The sequence below is a fragment of the Coregonus clupeaformis genome, chromosome 16 (assembly GCF_020615455.1).
Source record: "Coregonus clupeaformis isolate EN_2021a chromosome 16, ASM2061545v1, whole genome shotgun sequence".
Classification (NCBI taxonomy): domain Eukaryota; kingdom Metazoa; phylum Chordata; class Actinopteri; order Salmoniformes; family Salmonidae; genus Coregonus; species Coregonus clupeaformis.
Window position 1 is genome coordinate 21625547 of NC_059207.1, and position 16134 is coordinate 21641680.

The window sequence follows — 16134 nt, forward strand, 5'->3', positions numbered from 1 at the left end:
CAGGATATGTGTAGTTTTTGGTGTGTTCTAATAGACCTGTGTCCAAATAGAATTAGTATTTGTGATCCTGATTTCCGGACCTCTTTTGGAATATCATTATATTCATTTTCTTTAGGTTAACGGTCAGAGCCCAGGTCTGACAGAACCTGTGCAGATGATCTAGATGCTGCTGTAACCCCTCCTTAGTGGGAGACAGCAGCAGCACCTCTCTCTCTCTCTCTCTCTCTCTCTCTCTCTCTCTCTCTCTGTCTCTCTCTGTGTCTCTCTCTCTCTCTCTCTGTCTGTCTCTGTCTCTGTCTCTGTCTCTGTCTCTGTCTCTGTCTCTCTCTCTCTCTCTCTCTCTCACCTGGAATCATAGTCAGTTGTGTTTGATAAAGATATTTACATTGGAGTGATTGAGTGAACGTTGCTCTAACCTGTATCCTCTGACCTCTGACCTCTAGGTCTGCCCTCTAAGAGCCCCTCCCCCACGGTGAAGGCCAAACAGGGAAATGGCTCGTCCCTCAGCTGGACCATGAAGAGGTTCCTGGAGCCCGCTAGCAGGGTACGCTATGCTACCTGTCAATCAATATATCAAAGAGTCAAATCAAAATCCAATGTTATTTGTCACATGCACCGAATACAACTGGTGCAGACTTTACCGTGAAATGCTTACAAGCCCTTCCCAGTGATGCAGAGTTAAACAAATAAATAATAGTGAATATAATAGTAACAAGAGGAATACAATAAAATACACAAGAATGGAGCTACATACAGGAAGTACCAGCACCAGATCAATGTAGAACTAAATACAGGAAGTACCACTACCAGATCAATGTAGAACTACATACAGGAAGTACCAGTACCAGATCAATGTGGAGCTACATACAGGAAGTACCAGGACCATATCAATGTGGAGCTACGAGTTACCTCTCCAACAAACAAAGTTGGGTTGGAACTCGTAAGATGTTGCCCTTCTTCATCCGTGCCATCTTTATCAGTCAATCAATCAACCCATCAACCCATCCATCCATCCATCCATCAGTCCATGAATCAATCAATCAAGCCAGTTTTACTTCTATTGGTATTGTAATTACTACAGTCTCAAGGTTCCCCAACAGGCTGTCATCACTAGTCATAGTCGACACATCACCAGTCTACACATCAATCAATCTCTCCTCTCTCTCTCTGTCTCTCTCTCTCCTCTCTCTCTCTCTCTCTCTCTCTCTGTCTCTCTCTCTCTCTCTCTCTCTCTCTCTCTCTCTCTCTCTCTCTCTCTCTCTCTCTCTCTCTCTCTCTCTCTCCCTCTCTCTCTCTCTCTCTCTCTCTCTCTCTCTCTCTCTCTCTCTCTCTCTCTCTCTCTCTCCCTCCCTCCCTGCAGCAAGGGTCACTGAGTTCGGAGGCGGAGCTATCTCAGTACTTCTCCCAGGAAGTGACCAGTCATTCATCGCTGTCAGAAACCATGGCAATGGGCTCCAGTGATGACGACATGCTCCACCACAGGAGCTGCAACACCTCGATAGACGACACCTCCCCTACACAGCCACATAGTACAGTCTACTACCCCCCTACACAGCCACATGGTACAGTCTACTACCCCTCTACACAGCCACATAGTACAGTCTACTACCCCTCTACACAGCCACATGGTACAGTCTACTACCCCTCTACACAGCCACATAGTACAGTCTACTACCCCTCTACACAGCCACATAGTACAGTCTACTACCCCTCTACACAGCCACATGGTACAGTCTACTACCCCCCTACACAGCCACATGGTACAGTCTACTACCCCCCTACACAGCCACATGGTACAGTCTACTACCCCCCTACACAGCCACATGGTACAGTCTACTACCCCCCTACACAGCCACATAGTACAGTCTACTACCCCCCTACACAGCCACATGGTACAGTCTACTACCCCTCTACACAGCCACATGGTACAGTCTACTACCCCCTACACAGCCACATGGTACAGTCTACTACCCCTCTACACAGCCACATGGTACAGTCTACTACCCTCTACACAGCCACATGGTACAGTCTACTACCCCTCTACACAGCCACATGGTACAGTCTACTACCCCCCTACACAGCCACATGGTACAGTCTACTACCCCCCTACACAGCCACATGGTACAGTCTACTACCCCCTACACAGCCACATGGTACAGTCTACTACCCCCTCTACACAGCCACATGGTACAGTCTACTACCCCCTACACAGCCACATGGTACAGTCTACTACCCCCTACACAGCCACATGGTACAGTCTACTACCCCCCTACACAGCCACATGGTACAGTCTACTACCCCTCTACACAGCCACATGGTACAGTCTACTACCCCCCTACACAGCCACATGGTACAGTCTACTACCCCTCTACACAGCCACATAGTACAGTCTACTACCCCCCTACACAGCCACATGGTACAGTCTACTACCCCTCTACACAGCCACATAGTACAGTCTACTACCCCCCTACACAGCCACATGGTACAGTCTACTACCCCCTCTACACAGCCTCATGGTACAGTCTACTACCCCTCTACACAGCCACATGGTACAGTCTACTACCCCTCTACACAGCCACATGGTACAGTCTACTACCCCCTCTACACAGCCACATGGTACAGTCTACTACCCCTCTACACAGCCACATGGTACAGTCTACTACCCCTCTACACAGCCACATGGTACAGTCTACTACCCCCCTACACAGCCACATGGTACAGTCTACTACCCCTCTACACAGCCACATGGTACAGTCTACTACCCCCTCTACACAGCCACATAGTACAGTCTACTACCCCCCTACACAGCCACATGGTACAGTCTACTACCCCCCTACACAGCCACATGGTACAGTCTACTACCCCCCTACACAGCCACATGGTACAGTCTACTACCCCTCTACACAGCCACATGGTACAGTCTACTACCCCTCTACACAGCCACATAGTACAGTCTACTACCCCTCTACACAGCCACATGGTACAGTCTACTACCCCCCTACACAGCCACATGGTACAGTCTACTACCCCCTACACAGCCACATGGTACAGTCTACTATCCCCCCTACACCGCCACATGGTACAGTCTACTACCCCTCTACACAGCCACATGGTACAGTCTACTACCCCTCTACACAGCCACATGGTACAGTCTACTACCCCTCTACACAGCCACATGGTACAGTCTACTACCCCTCTACACAGCCACATGGTACAGTCTACTACCCCCTCTACACAGCCACATGGTACAGTCTACTACCCTCTACACAGCCACATGGTACAGTCTACTACCCCCTACACAGCCACATGGTACAGTCTACTACCCTCTACACAGCCACATAGTACAGTCTACTACCCCTCTACACAGCCACATAGTACAGTCTACTACCCTCTACACAGCCACATGGTACAGTCTACTACCCCCTACACAGCCACATGGTACAGTCTACTACCCCTCTACACAGCCACATAGTACAGTCTACTACCCCTCTACACAGCCACATGGTACAGTCTACTACCCCCCTACACAGCCACATGGTACAGTCTACTACCCCCCTACACAGCCACATGGTACAGTCTACTACCCCTCTACACAGCCACATGGTACAGTCTACTACCCCTCTACACAGCCACATGGTACAGTCTACTACCCCTCTACACAGCCACATGGTACAGTCTACTACCCCTCTACACAGCCACATAGTACAGTCTACTACCCCTCTACACAGCCACATGGTACAGTCTACTACCCCTCTACACAGCCACATGGTACAGTCTACTACCCCTCTACACAGCCACATGGTACAGTCTACTACCCCTCTACACAGCCACATAGTACAGTCTACTACCCCTCTACACAGCCACATGGTACAGTCTACTACCCCCCTACACAGCCACATGGTACAGTCTACTACCCCTCTACACAGCCACATAGTACAGTCTACTACCCTCTACACAGCCACATAGTACAGTCTACTACCCCCTCTACACAGCCACATGGTACAGTCTACTACCCCCTACACAGCCACATGGTACAGTCTACTACCCCTCTACACAGCCACATAGTACAGTCTACTACCCTCTACACAGCCACATGGTACAGTCTACTACCCCCCTACACAGCCACATGGTACAGTCTACTACCCCCTACACAGCCACATGGTACAGTCTACTACCCCTCTACACAGCCACATGGTACAGTCTACTACCCCTCTACACAGCCACATGGTACAGTCTACTACCCCTCTACACAGCCACATAGTACAGTCTACTACCCGTAGTCCAGGGTTACTAGGGATGTTCCAATGAATGAACATCCAGTTATATGGTCAAAAACACCTTTTCGCCAAACGTTCTTGTAACCGTTATGGCATGTCCTTCTCCGTGTATCTCCTCTGGTGGCAGGATTTAAAGATGGCTCGTGTGTGGTAGGGGAGGTCGGAGCAGACGTTAAGGCCCCCGGTGTCCCGGTGGTAAACCGTCCGGTGGAGACCACCCAGCACCAGCCCAGTGTGGGTAGTCCTGGTAGCAGCTCTGTCCGCAGCCCACTGCTCCGACAGAGACGGGTCATCTGCTATGAGGATGAGATCAGCGATGAGGACGAAGCAGGTGAGGTTTGTGTTGGTCGAAACATCGTGTTGGTGTGGTTGACTCGAAATGTTGTATTTGTCTCACCTATTTTATGAAGAGATCACTTTTTGGGAATTGTTTGATTGGATATTTTTGTTCAGTTTCTGTGCATCAGTTGGATGTGCATTAAACCCTCTCCTTTCATTCTCTCTCTCTCTCTCTCTCTCTGTCTCTGTCTCTGCTTCTCTCTCTCTCTCTCTCTCTCTCTCTCTCTCTCTCTCGTTCTTTCTCTTTCTCTAGTGACCCCGCCCTTCCACCTGGTGGCTGGTCATGGTACTGCCCCTGGGGTACTTGCTGACTCCGGCACCGTGATTGCTACATCACCCATTGAGGTGGAGGAGGAGAGCGAGGGACCACTCACCCCGCTCTACAGAAGCTCTCCGGAGTCGGAGGAAGGAGTCGGCGGTGTTCCTTCCTCCGGCACCGAATCGCCCTTCCTGCCCGGGGAAGCAGGGAATAGCCCCACCACAGGCCCCACTAACCTGGGTGTGAGGAAGGACCCTCAGGGCCCCCTGGAGCCCAGGCGCTCCCCTAAGCTGGAACACAAGGCTGTGGCCCGCGTCAAGAGTATGATGAGTATCGAGGCCCCGCCCATCCTGCCAACCAACCAGCAGAACCAGAGACCCAAAGGAGAGGAGTCTCCGACCTCCCCATCCTCCCAGTCTCTGGCCCCGCAGCCCGGGGTAGCCTCCAGCCGCTCCCTGGGCCGGCCTGGGTCTAACCCCGACCCCCTCTGTAAGAAGGGCGGGGCCTTCAGCGAGCTGGCGGGGGTCTGCACCATCAACAGGGTGGTCCTGAGGAGGAGTGAGGAGGAGTCCTTCGGTATGGACCTGGAGATCAAGTCGTCTCCTCTGAAGGTGGTGATCACAGGACTGAGGCCTGGAGGAGCGGCCGAAAGGGTACATCTACCGTCTTCCCAGCCTGAAATCCAAACTGATATTTCGCCATATCAGTTTGGATTCCAGGCTGATGTCTACACAGACATCACAAATCAACCAGGTTAACCACCACTGGCTTAAGGAGTAAACCAGCCAGACAATATGTATCTAACTGCCGTACAGTACAGTCCTAAAATCCTCTATTAACTATAACACTGGCTGCCTGTTCCTGGCCCTAATGTCTTCACCAACCATTACATAACATCATGATTTATTGGATCTGTACACTGTCCCCTTTTTATGACCTCATACACTGTCCCTTTTGACCTGTGACCCTTATGACCTGTGACCCTTATGACCTGGTTGCAGGAATCCCAGGGCAGGATGTGTGTGGGGGATGAGATCGTGTCGATTGGGGACACACCCGTCAGCTCGTCGTCCTATCACGACATCTGTGAGCTCATGCACAACCTTCCTGTGACGCTCACGCTGGAGGTCAAGAGGCCCGTGTCAGGTGAGACTACGGCACGTAGAGGCAACCTTCACTAAGCACTATTAACAAGCCATTCCCCCAGCACTCACCCTGTGAATCAACCTTCACTAAGCACTATTAACAAGCCATTCCCCCAGCACTCACCCTGTGAATCAACCTTCACTAAGCACTATTAACAAGCCATTCCCCCAGCACTCACCCTGTGAATCAACCTTCACTAAGCACTATTAACAAGCCATTCCCCCAGCACTCACCCTGTGAATCAACCTTCACTAAGCACTATTAACAAGCCATTCCCCCAGCACTCACCCTGTGAATCAACCTTCACTAAGCACTATTAACAAGCCATTCCCCCAGCACTCACCCTGTGAATCAACCTTCACTAAGCACTATTAACAAGCCATTCCCCCAGCACTCACCCTGTGAATCAACCTTCACTAAGCACTATTAACAAGCCATTCCCCCAGCACTCACCCTGTGAATCAACCTTCACTAAGCACTATTAACAAGCCATTCCCCAGCACTCACCCTGTGAATCAACCTTCACTAAGCACTATTAACAAGCCATTCCCCAGCACTCACCCTGTGAATCAACCTTCACTAAGCACTATTAACAAGCCATTCCCCAGCACTCACCCTGTGAATCAACCTTCACTAAGCACTATTAACAAGCCATTCCCCCAGCACTCACCCTGTGAATCAACCTTCACTAAGCACTATTAACAAGCCATTCCCCCAGCACTCACCCTGTGAATCAACCTTCACTAAGCACTATTAACAAGCCATTCCCCCGAGCACTCAACCCTGTGAATCAAACAACCTGTAATTTGACATCAAGACTTTAGAACAATGTCATGCAATGACATCATATCTGCCATATGACAACCACCTCTTCAGGGTTTTTTTTAAAATAACTGACACTAAATCACGAAAACATAACAAACATGGAGTTACCCCTCAGTAGCATCGATGGGTGGTCGTCATAACCTGTCATATCATGTTATGTCATCCCCATCATAACAGCTGAACAGGGCTCTTGGGCTGTTTCCGCCTCAATACTAACTGCATGACATTACAAACCAATAACAACTGTCCACCACCATAACAGGAGCTCATCAGCCCTAACCTGGGGTGGTGTTTGAACACTTTGAAGAATTTCCTTATCATTTATCACTGATATAACATCACGTATCCAATCAACATCAGAACAACATCAACGATCAGGGATACCTCAAGGAAGGGAGGCAGGAACCCTTTTTTTTTTTTTTAAGGATAGTTCACTTGAATGACGACACCCCAGTCGAAGATTAGCTCAAACTTGACAAAAATGAACTATCCTTTTAAAGTGTCTGATCAGGACCCCCTGTGAACTACTCCACTCCAGCAGTCATTAAGAGAAGAGTCTGTCTCTCCCCCACCTCCCCCACCTCTCCCTCCTCCCTAACGCTGCCTTCCCTAAGACGTAAGATCTCAGCTGGCTCAGCAGTCTGCCCCCTGCTGGCAGTACCCTAACCCTGCACCCCAAAGGGAACAGCACGCTGCTGGCTTTGTATCCATGGTGACTATCCATTCATTTACCTCAGTAGTGACTAGAAGCTGCCCAGTAGTAGAGTTTTTGTAGGGAGTCCCCCCCGCCGCTACCCACTTTGTTAGCTTGCATTAGCTGTTAGCTTTCTTTAGCTAGCCAACGTTAGATTTGTGTAGTTTTCTGCATAGCTTATTTCTTGTTGTTTTGGGACGTGGCGGGATTGCTGTGAGTTGCTTATGGTTGGTCACAGATAAATATGGATCCTATGAATCAGGGTTTCTTAAACTATGGGTCGGGACCCAAAGTGGTCCCTGGGCATGTGAGAGGTGGGTGGCGAGTTATGATGAGAATACATCTATAATCACACATTATTTCTTCTTGATTTGGGTCACGGGAGGACGGTCAATTTCTAATATGGGTCTTGACCTGTCTTAGATTTAGAAAGGTGACTTTATGTGACAACATGAGCGCTCACAGCAAGAACACCAACCAACCTAATTTAAAGAAGAGTAGCCTAACTGTATGTCCTTGCCTGTATGTAAGTCGCTCTGGATAAGAGCGTCTGCTAAATGACTAAAAATGTAAATGTAAATGTATGTCCTTGTCTGTATGTCCTTGTCTGTAGGTCCTTGTCTGTATGTCCTTGTCTGTATGTCCTTGTCTGTATGTGCTTGTCTGTATGTCCTTGTCTGTATGTCCTTGTCTGTATGTCCTTGTCTGTATGTCCTTGTCTGTATGTCCTTGTCTGTATGTCCTTGTCTGTATGTCCTTGTCTGTATGTGCTTGTCTGTATGTCCTTGTCTGTATGTCCTTGTCTGTATGTCCTTGTCTGTATGTGCTTTCCTGCTACCCATGCATACATAATACATTCGATTTCTACATTGGGATCTACATCAACACGATCATACATTTTTCTCAGGATCAGTTTAGCCTTTTAGATCATAATGAATATGACTATATGGAAAGGGGGGGACCTGTTCCTGGATCAGCACTACTAATCTGAGACGCTTTTTGAATACTGGACCTGCTTCTGCTGGGCTGTGGACCAAACAGGGGCTGCTGGTTCTGCTGGGCTGTAGACCAAACATGGGCTGCTGGTTCTGCTGGGCTGTGGACCAAACAGGGGCTGCTGGTTCTGCTGGGCTGTAGACCAAACAGGGGCTGCTGGTTCTGCTGGGCTGTAGACCAAACATGGGCTGCTGGTTCTGCTGGGCTGTAGACCAAACATGGGCTGCTGGTTCTGCTGGGCTGTAGACCAAACAGGGGCTGCTGGTTCTGCTGGGCTGTAGACCAAACAGGGGCTGCTGGTTCTGCTGGGCTGTAGACCAAACATGGGCTGCTGGTTCTGCTGGGCTGTAGACCAAACAGGGGCTGCTGGTTCTGCTGGGCTGTAGACCAAACATGGGCTGCTGGTTCTGCTGGGCTGTAGACCAAACATGGGCTGCTGGTTCTGCTGGGCTGTAGACCAAACATGGGCTGCTGGTTCTGCTGGGCTGTAGACCAAACAGGGGCTGCTGGTTCTGCTGGGCTGTAGACCAAACAGAGGCTGCTGGTTCTGCTGGGCTGTAGACCAAACAGAGGCTGCTGGTTCTGCTGGGCTGTAGACCAAACAGGGGCTGCTGGTTCTGCTGGGCTGTGGACCAAACAGGGGCTGCTGGTTCGATCCTCGGAAGCTTCCATTTAATGTCAGAAACCAACTCAGTGGGAAAGTATACGCTGGCGGAGGATAGCAGGAATGTTGATATCTAAAAACAGAACCCATATGTCAGCTCACCTCCTGGTTTGCTTGACGTTATTGGTGCATTAGGTCACAGAACCGATATGTCAGCTCACCTCCTGGTTTGCTTGACGTTATTGGTGCATTAGGTCACATGATTTATTAATGACTATCCCATTAAACACTGGTGTCCCATCGCTCAGTTTTCCACTCTCTCTCGTATGGTTTACAGTGGCTTGATGACATGAGGTTCATTGAGATGAATGATGGTGTCTTATTCAGTTGAAGAATGAACATCTGGAGAGACTGAGGAACCTAGTTGTTCTGTTATGTAAAAAAAAATGGTGTTTCATTTTAATATGTTGTTACGTAGCATTCCAGTTACTAAATTAAGGTAACAACAATGTGGTATAAGAGCAACTTATAATGCAAAGTTGTATTGAACAAAAAATGTCTCACTGCCTCTTTAATTCATTAAGCAATCTCTTCCTCCCACAGCTGTAGATCGCCTCTCCAGCCTTATGATGTCATTGGGGAGTTGTGATGTCATCGAACCCTCGAAACTGGATCAGTCTAGAACTCCCCAGGAGGCCAATGGGGGTGCTCCAAATCCAGGAATCCTCCTCCTCCTCCTCCTCCTCCTCCTCCTCCTCCTCAGCAACAAATCACAATCTCAAACCCACAGCCCCGACCAACCACAACCTTAGCAGTGATATACCTGTCACCTACATCGATGACATCATAACCGAACTAAGCTCCTCCGATGTTAAGAGTGCCCTCTCTTCCAAAACCCCCAAAGCCCCTTCAGAAGCACAACGTACTGAGACTACATCCTGCGAGTCAGCTCTAGACAGCAAGGCCCTGCCAGAGAAAGACAGAAGTAATGTTCAGACCCCTCCAACACGGCCCAGTCAGTTGGACTTCTCGGTCTTGGATTCTGGAAACAAAGGTCGCCTCTTGCCTGTGGTGGGTAAAACATTCTTGAACAATTACTCCAGAAACTTTAGCAGTAATCTCACAGACGATGCTCTTTCAAACGGGGTGGAGAAACCCCCCGGCGCCTCTGCCGCCTCGAAGAGCCACATGTACGACCTGGTCGATGACAGCGATTCAGAGAGCGAAGACACCGTCACCGACGACAGCCCCATTGGCGCTGCCGGCGATAACAAACCGGGGAGCCGCGGTGTCGGCACTGAACCCCAGGACACAGATTCTGATGAGGAGGAAGTGGAGATTTGTTACAGTGAGGCCCAGCGGCCCGGCACTCTGAGCCAGGCTGAGCTGACTCACCTAACAGATGGGCCATTGTCTCCCCAGCTCTCTATCTCTGCCTCTGACGGCAGCCACTATACAAAGGAGTCTGGGCCCTTTGATGTAGCACTAGACTCTGCTGCTTCTGCCACTTCTGCTGCTACTATGACGGCTGCTACTCACCCTGATGCTGCCTCTCAGCAAAACAAAGACAAAGACTGTTCTGTGGTAACAACAACCCAATCCAACCCTAACGCATCCCCCTCGCTGTCTCAGGGTATATCTGGCTCTCAGTCCTCAGGTGCCTGTTTGGCTGTGGAGTCCAAGGCTTCCCCTTGCCAAATGGTTTCCCGCCAGTCTTCCAAGGACACAGATTCTGTACCCACTCCAGGACCTGCAGGGACTTCAGAATGCGTTGCCAATGGGGTTAGTGGCAGCAACATTGTTACACCTGTGATGAAACCCAGCCAGGCACCTTCTCTAAGTGTTGTAGCAGCTAGCCACAGCGTCACCCCACAGAGTCCGGAGAGGACAGCCAGGCTGACTTTAGGTAAACTATCTAATAGTACATCACCATCATCACCATCATCAGCAGCATCATCATCATCATCATCATCAGCAGCAGCAGCAGCATGCCACTCAACGGCGGTGAAGGCAATGCCCTCCAACTATAGTAGATCTGGCGCTTCGAGACCATCGCTAACAACGACAAGAGACAGGGAGAGAGAGAACGTTTCCTCGACTTCCCTGGAACCCAGGTTGGTCCAGAATAACCCTACTAGTCCCTGTCTCAGGACATCAGGTCCCAAATCAGTCAACCACACTTCAACAGACATCCCTCTGTCCAGCAGTAGCAGCAGGCTCAGAGTCAATGACAAAGTCCAGAAGACCAGCAGCACTGCGCCTAAACTGAAGGGGCTCAGCATCAAGAGTCAAAACAAGACCCAGCAGCAGCAGCTTTCCCCGAAACCGAAAGCCGAAGGTCCGGCGGCTCTGGGGAACGCAAGCAAAACTTCCCCGCTCCAGTCCCCCAAACTGCAAGCCAAGAAGGTAGACTCTCCTCTGCTAACCAGAAAGGCAGCAGCCTCATCTAGCAGCTTAAAGACTAGCAGCATCAGTAGCAGGATCCCCGCCTCGCCCAAACCAGGTGACCGAGCCCAGGACAAGTCCAACCCCACAACCACTACCATGCTGGAGGCAGCACAGTCAGCCACCAGGACCAAGTCGGAGCTTCACCCTAACAAAGAGGAGCAGGTGACTCCAGCTACTGCTACGTCCAAGGAACAACCGGAGCCAGTCCCAACTACCCAGAGGACTTTCATTGAGGTGCGACTCTCATCTTCCTCTTCTACTCTTCCTTCCTCCTCGTCGTCTACGCCAGTTCTGACGCGAAAGGAAACTGTGAATTCAAATAATTACTCAATAACTCAAATTACTCATATCCCAGATATTACGTCACACAAAGAACAGGTCAATGGAAGTGCAGTAGAGACCAATCTCAGGCCTGCTGCTCCTGCACCCCCTGGCTCTGTGTGTGCTCTAGAAAAGGTCGACAACACTACAAATGATTCAGCAGTGAACTCAATAGTCCTAGAATCCGTAGATGTGGTTCCTTTGCCTATAAACGATGGTATCATAAACATCTCTCTCAGAAACTCCTGTCTAACAGATATGGCTGTGGAAAACCTCAAAACCAACAAGTCCAAACTGAAGGCGATGGATCGCCGTAGTTTCTCCACAGACAACAGCACCCCCGGGGATCCCAATCCCTTCTCTGTCCGCCAGAGGATCAAGTCCTTTGAGAACCTGGCCAGCTTCGATAAGCCAGCGCTCAAATGCATCGAGATTCAGTCCTACGCTCAGTCCTATGCTCTGATGGCAACGTTGAAGCCGCCTCTCAACCGGAGACTGTCCGGCTACATGTCCAGCTCAGTGAGCTCCGTGGACTGCCGCTCGCTACGAAGAAGCTTCAGCTCGTGCGTCGACAACTTTAACTCCTCAACCCCCTTGACCCCTTTGTCACCTCAGCTTCGCAAGTCGCCGTCAAGTCTGACTCTCACGAACTTTGACCTTTTGACTCAAAGCTGCAGCGCCAGCGAAGCTCCACTTGGACAAACACAGGACAAACTCTCGGACGGCGAAATCTCCAAGATATTGCCCCCAGGGGTCGTGACCCTAACCCCTCAGACACCCCAAGTGATGCGGAGCCGCCAGACCCGAGTCCACGCCAACCTGTCCCGGTCCAGACTGAGGGAGCTCAGGGCCCTTAGCATGCCCGACCTGGACAAGCTGTACACCGATGACTTCTCCAGTAACCCAGGGACCAATGCCACATTTAAGACGGAGCTGGAGATCCACCCAGCCAGGCCCACAGAGGCCCTCCAGAACCAGACAGGGGGCTGTTCCCCGCCTTCTGCCCCTACCGCGGTGCCCCCGACCAGGGCCAGCCGGAGCGACGCTGAGGCCAGCCAGGACCCCATCCAGGGGAAAACCAACGGGAAAACAGATCTCAGCAACTGGTCCATCAGGTGAGTAAAAACACCAACCATCTCTATATTTTTCTTTTTCTACAATATGATTCAAATATCCAATACTTAACTTTCCCTAAGAGTGCATACATACAGACAGACACACACATACGAGTAAAGCAGTGTCACTTCTATACTAACCCATATTTAAATGTTCTGTTTCCTGTCTTCTCTCCAGTTTGACAGTGCTGGCTGGCTCTCCGGTGGAGCAGAGTAAGCTGCAGTCGGTCCTGGCCACGCTGACCACCAAGACAGACGTGTTGGCCCTGATACAGGAGACCAAGGCTCTCTCTGAGGTAACCAACGACTGCTTTTTTAGCCTGGTCATAGATGTATTTGTGCTGTCTTTACCACTGTGTTTGGCGTGACAATGACCATGGCATTAACAGATCCGGAACGGGGCTAGAGGAGAAGAGTCTAAGACAGTGTTGAAGTATTTTCATCCTTGTCTTGAAAGCTCACTTCCTGTGTCTGTGTGTGTTGCGTCTGGTCCCCCCTACCCTAGGTTAAAGACGATACCCACTTTGTAGTCTTCTCCAAAGAAGAGGGCTCGGGACTTGGTTTCAGCATCGCTGGAGGAGTGGACCTTGAGCAGAAGTCCATTTCTGTAAGTACAGTAGTGTATTTTAGCTATTTGGATATTTGAGCAATGTAATGTGGCATATTGTTTTAGAATCTATTTTAATTTGAAAATGTCACATTTAGCTAAAAAGGAATTACATTGGATTTTCATCCTACAGATCTACACAACCTGTTCCACATTGCACAAGCAACTTTGGCAGCAATTACAACTATAAATCATTTAGAATAAGTTTGTAAAATTACAGCTGTAAAATTATTTACAGTGCCTTGCTAAAGTATTCATCCCCCTTGGCGTTTTTCCTATTTTGTTGCATTACAACCTGTAATTTAAATTGATTTTTATTTGGATTTCATGTAATGGACATACACAAAATAGTCCAAATTGGTGAAGTGAAAGGAAAAAAATTACTTGTTTCAAAAAATTCAAAAAAATAAATAACGGAAAAGTGGTGCGTGCATATGTATTCACCCCCTTTGCTATGAAGCCCCTAAATAACATCTGGTGCAACCAATTACCTTCAGAAGTCACATAATTAGTTAAATAAAGTCCACCTGTGTGCAATCTAAGTGTCACATGATCTGTCACATGATCTCAGTATATATACACCTGTTCTGAAAGGCCCCAGAGTCTGCAACACCACTAAGCAAGGGGCACCACCAAGCAAGCAGCACCATGAAGACCAAGGAGCTCTCCAAACAGGTCAGGGACAAAGTTGTGGAGAAGTACAGATCAGTGTTGGGTTATTAAAAAACATCTGAAGCTTTGAACATCCCACGGAGCACCATTAAATCCATTATTAAAAAAATTGAAAAACACCACAACAAACCTGCCAAGAGAGGGCCGCCCACCAAAACTGGGCCAGGAAAGGAGGGCATTAATCAGAGAGGCAACAAAGAGACCAAAGATAACCCTGAAGGAGCTGCAAAGCCGTACACTCCACAGAGCTGGGCTTTACGGAAGAGTGGCCAGAAAAAAGCCATTGCTTAAAGAAAAAAATAAGCAAACACGTTTGGTGTTCACCAAAAGGTATGTGGGAGACTCCCCAAACATATGGAAGAAGGTACTCTGGTCAGATGAGACTAAAATTGAGCTTTTTGGCCATCAAGGAAAACGCTATGTCTGGCGCAAGCCCAACACCTTTCATCTTGGAATGGCCTAGTCAAAGCCCAGACCTCAATCCAACTGAGAATCAGTGATATGACTTAGAGATTGCTGTACACCAGCGGAACCCATCCAACTTGAAGGAGCTGGAGCAGTTTTGCCTTGAAGAATGGGCAAAAATCCCAGTGGCTAGATGTGCCAAGCTTATAGAGACATACCCCAAGAGACTTGCAGCTGTAATTGCTGCAAAAGGTGGCTCTACAAAGTATTGACTTTCGGGGGGTGAATAGTTATGCACGCTCATGTTTTTTTGTCTTATTTCTTGTTTGTTTCACAATAAATATTTAGCATCTTCAAAGTGGTAGGCATGTTGTGTAAATGAAATGATACAAACCCCCCCAAAATCAATTTTAATTCCAGGTTGTAAGGCAACAAAATAGGAAAAATGCCAAGGGGGGTGAAACTTTCGCAAGCCACTGTACATCTGTAATTGCTGCCAAAGGTGCTTCCACCAAGTATTAATTTTTTATTAATTTAGAAAATGTTCTATACTTTTTCTTTCACTTTGAAAGTGTGGAGCAGGTTGTGCAAATCGATTGTGCGATATGGCATTTACATTTTATGTGATAAACTTGGGTCACGTGTTTTTCAATTTGACCTTTTCTGAGATCTCTGCCAAGTAAAGAGAAAAGGATCCCCCCACTTTTACCCCATTGGACATCCATCTGCCAATCAACATTGTCCATCTTCCGTCTCTGAGTGTAGGCTACATCGTTTGTTGCACGGTGTGATCAGATCATTATGGCAAAATATATCTATTAAAATGAGAGGGAAAGACTAGTGAGTGTTCAACATAACGTCCACTTTATAGAATGACAGTTATGGGCTAAAAGGCAAATGTATGTAACAAATGTTTTCATTAGATTGTAGATGTCCTACATTAGCCAGCTGTAAGCGAACCTATCCTAGCCTAGACACTGATGCAGGCCTCTATCAAAAATGTGATTTATGCTCACTGTCCAATTTTTCATTGGGATAGATCAAATATGCTATTATTACATTTGCTATGAGCCTAAATTAAACATTTTCAAATCGGTAGACTATGTTTGACAATCTTTTACAAAATGACGCAGGAGATTTTCGTTTGCAGGCCAGGGCCAGATTTCCTCGAGCGAGCAATAGAATGTGATCATGCAGACACATTTTATAAAATGGAAAAGTATTCTTATATGTTTGCATCAAATGCCCTACTCCTGCTGCACAGACCATATGGACAGTCTAGAGCTCCTGGTAAATTGTGCTTAGGAGCATTTTTTTTATCTCTAAATTGTTTTTCTTTGGAAAAATGCACCAGAAATGCATTTTTTACGTGCATGTCTTTAGTATTTTACAGATAGAAAGATTAAAAAAGTATTTATCCACAATC

At 48.4% G+C, this 16134-nt stretch overlaps 1 protein-coding gene across 1 annotated transcript in view; it reads left to right on the forward strand.

Annotated features, from left to right (window-relative positions):
• Window positions 1-16134, forward strand: part of LOC121584478 (PDZ domain-containing protein 2) — an 82125-nt gene that overhangs the window by 56109 nt on the left and 9882 nt on the right. Inside the window, 10 exon segments of the mRNA XM_045225960.1 lie at window positions 444-544; window positions 1361-1630; window positions 1667-1892; window positions 4405-4608; window positions 4870-5528; window positions 5877-6021; window positions 9744-9943; window positions 9945-13024; window positions 13203-13320; window positions 13530-13631. Of these exon segments, the coding sequence (XP_045081895.1) occupies window positions 444-544; window positions 1361-1630; window positions 1667-1892; window positions 4405-4608; window positions 4870-5528; window positions 5877-6021; window positions 9744-9943; window positions 9945-13024; window positions 13203-13320; window positions 13530-13631 (5105 nt within the window).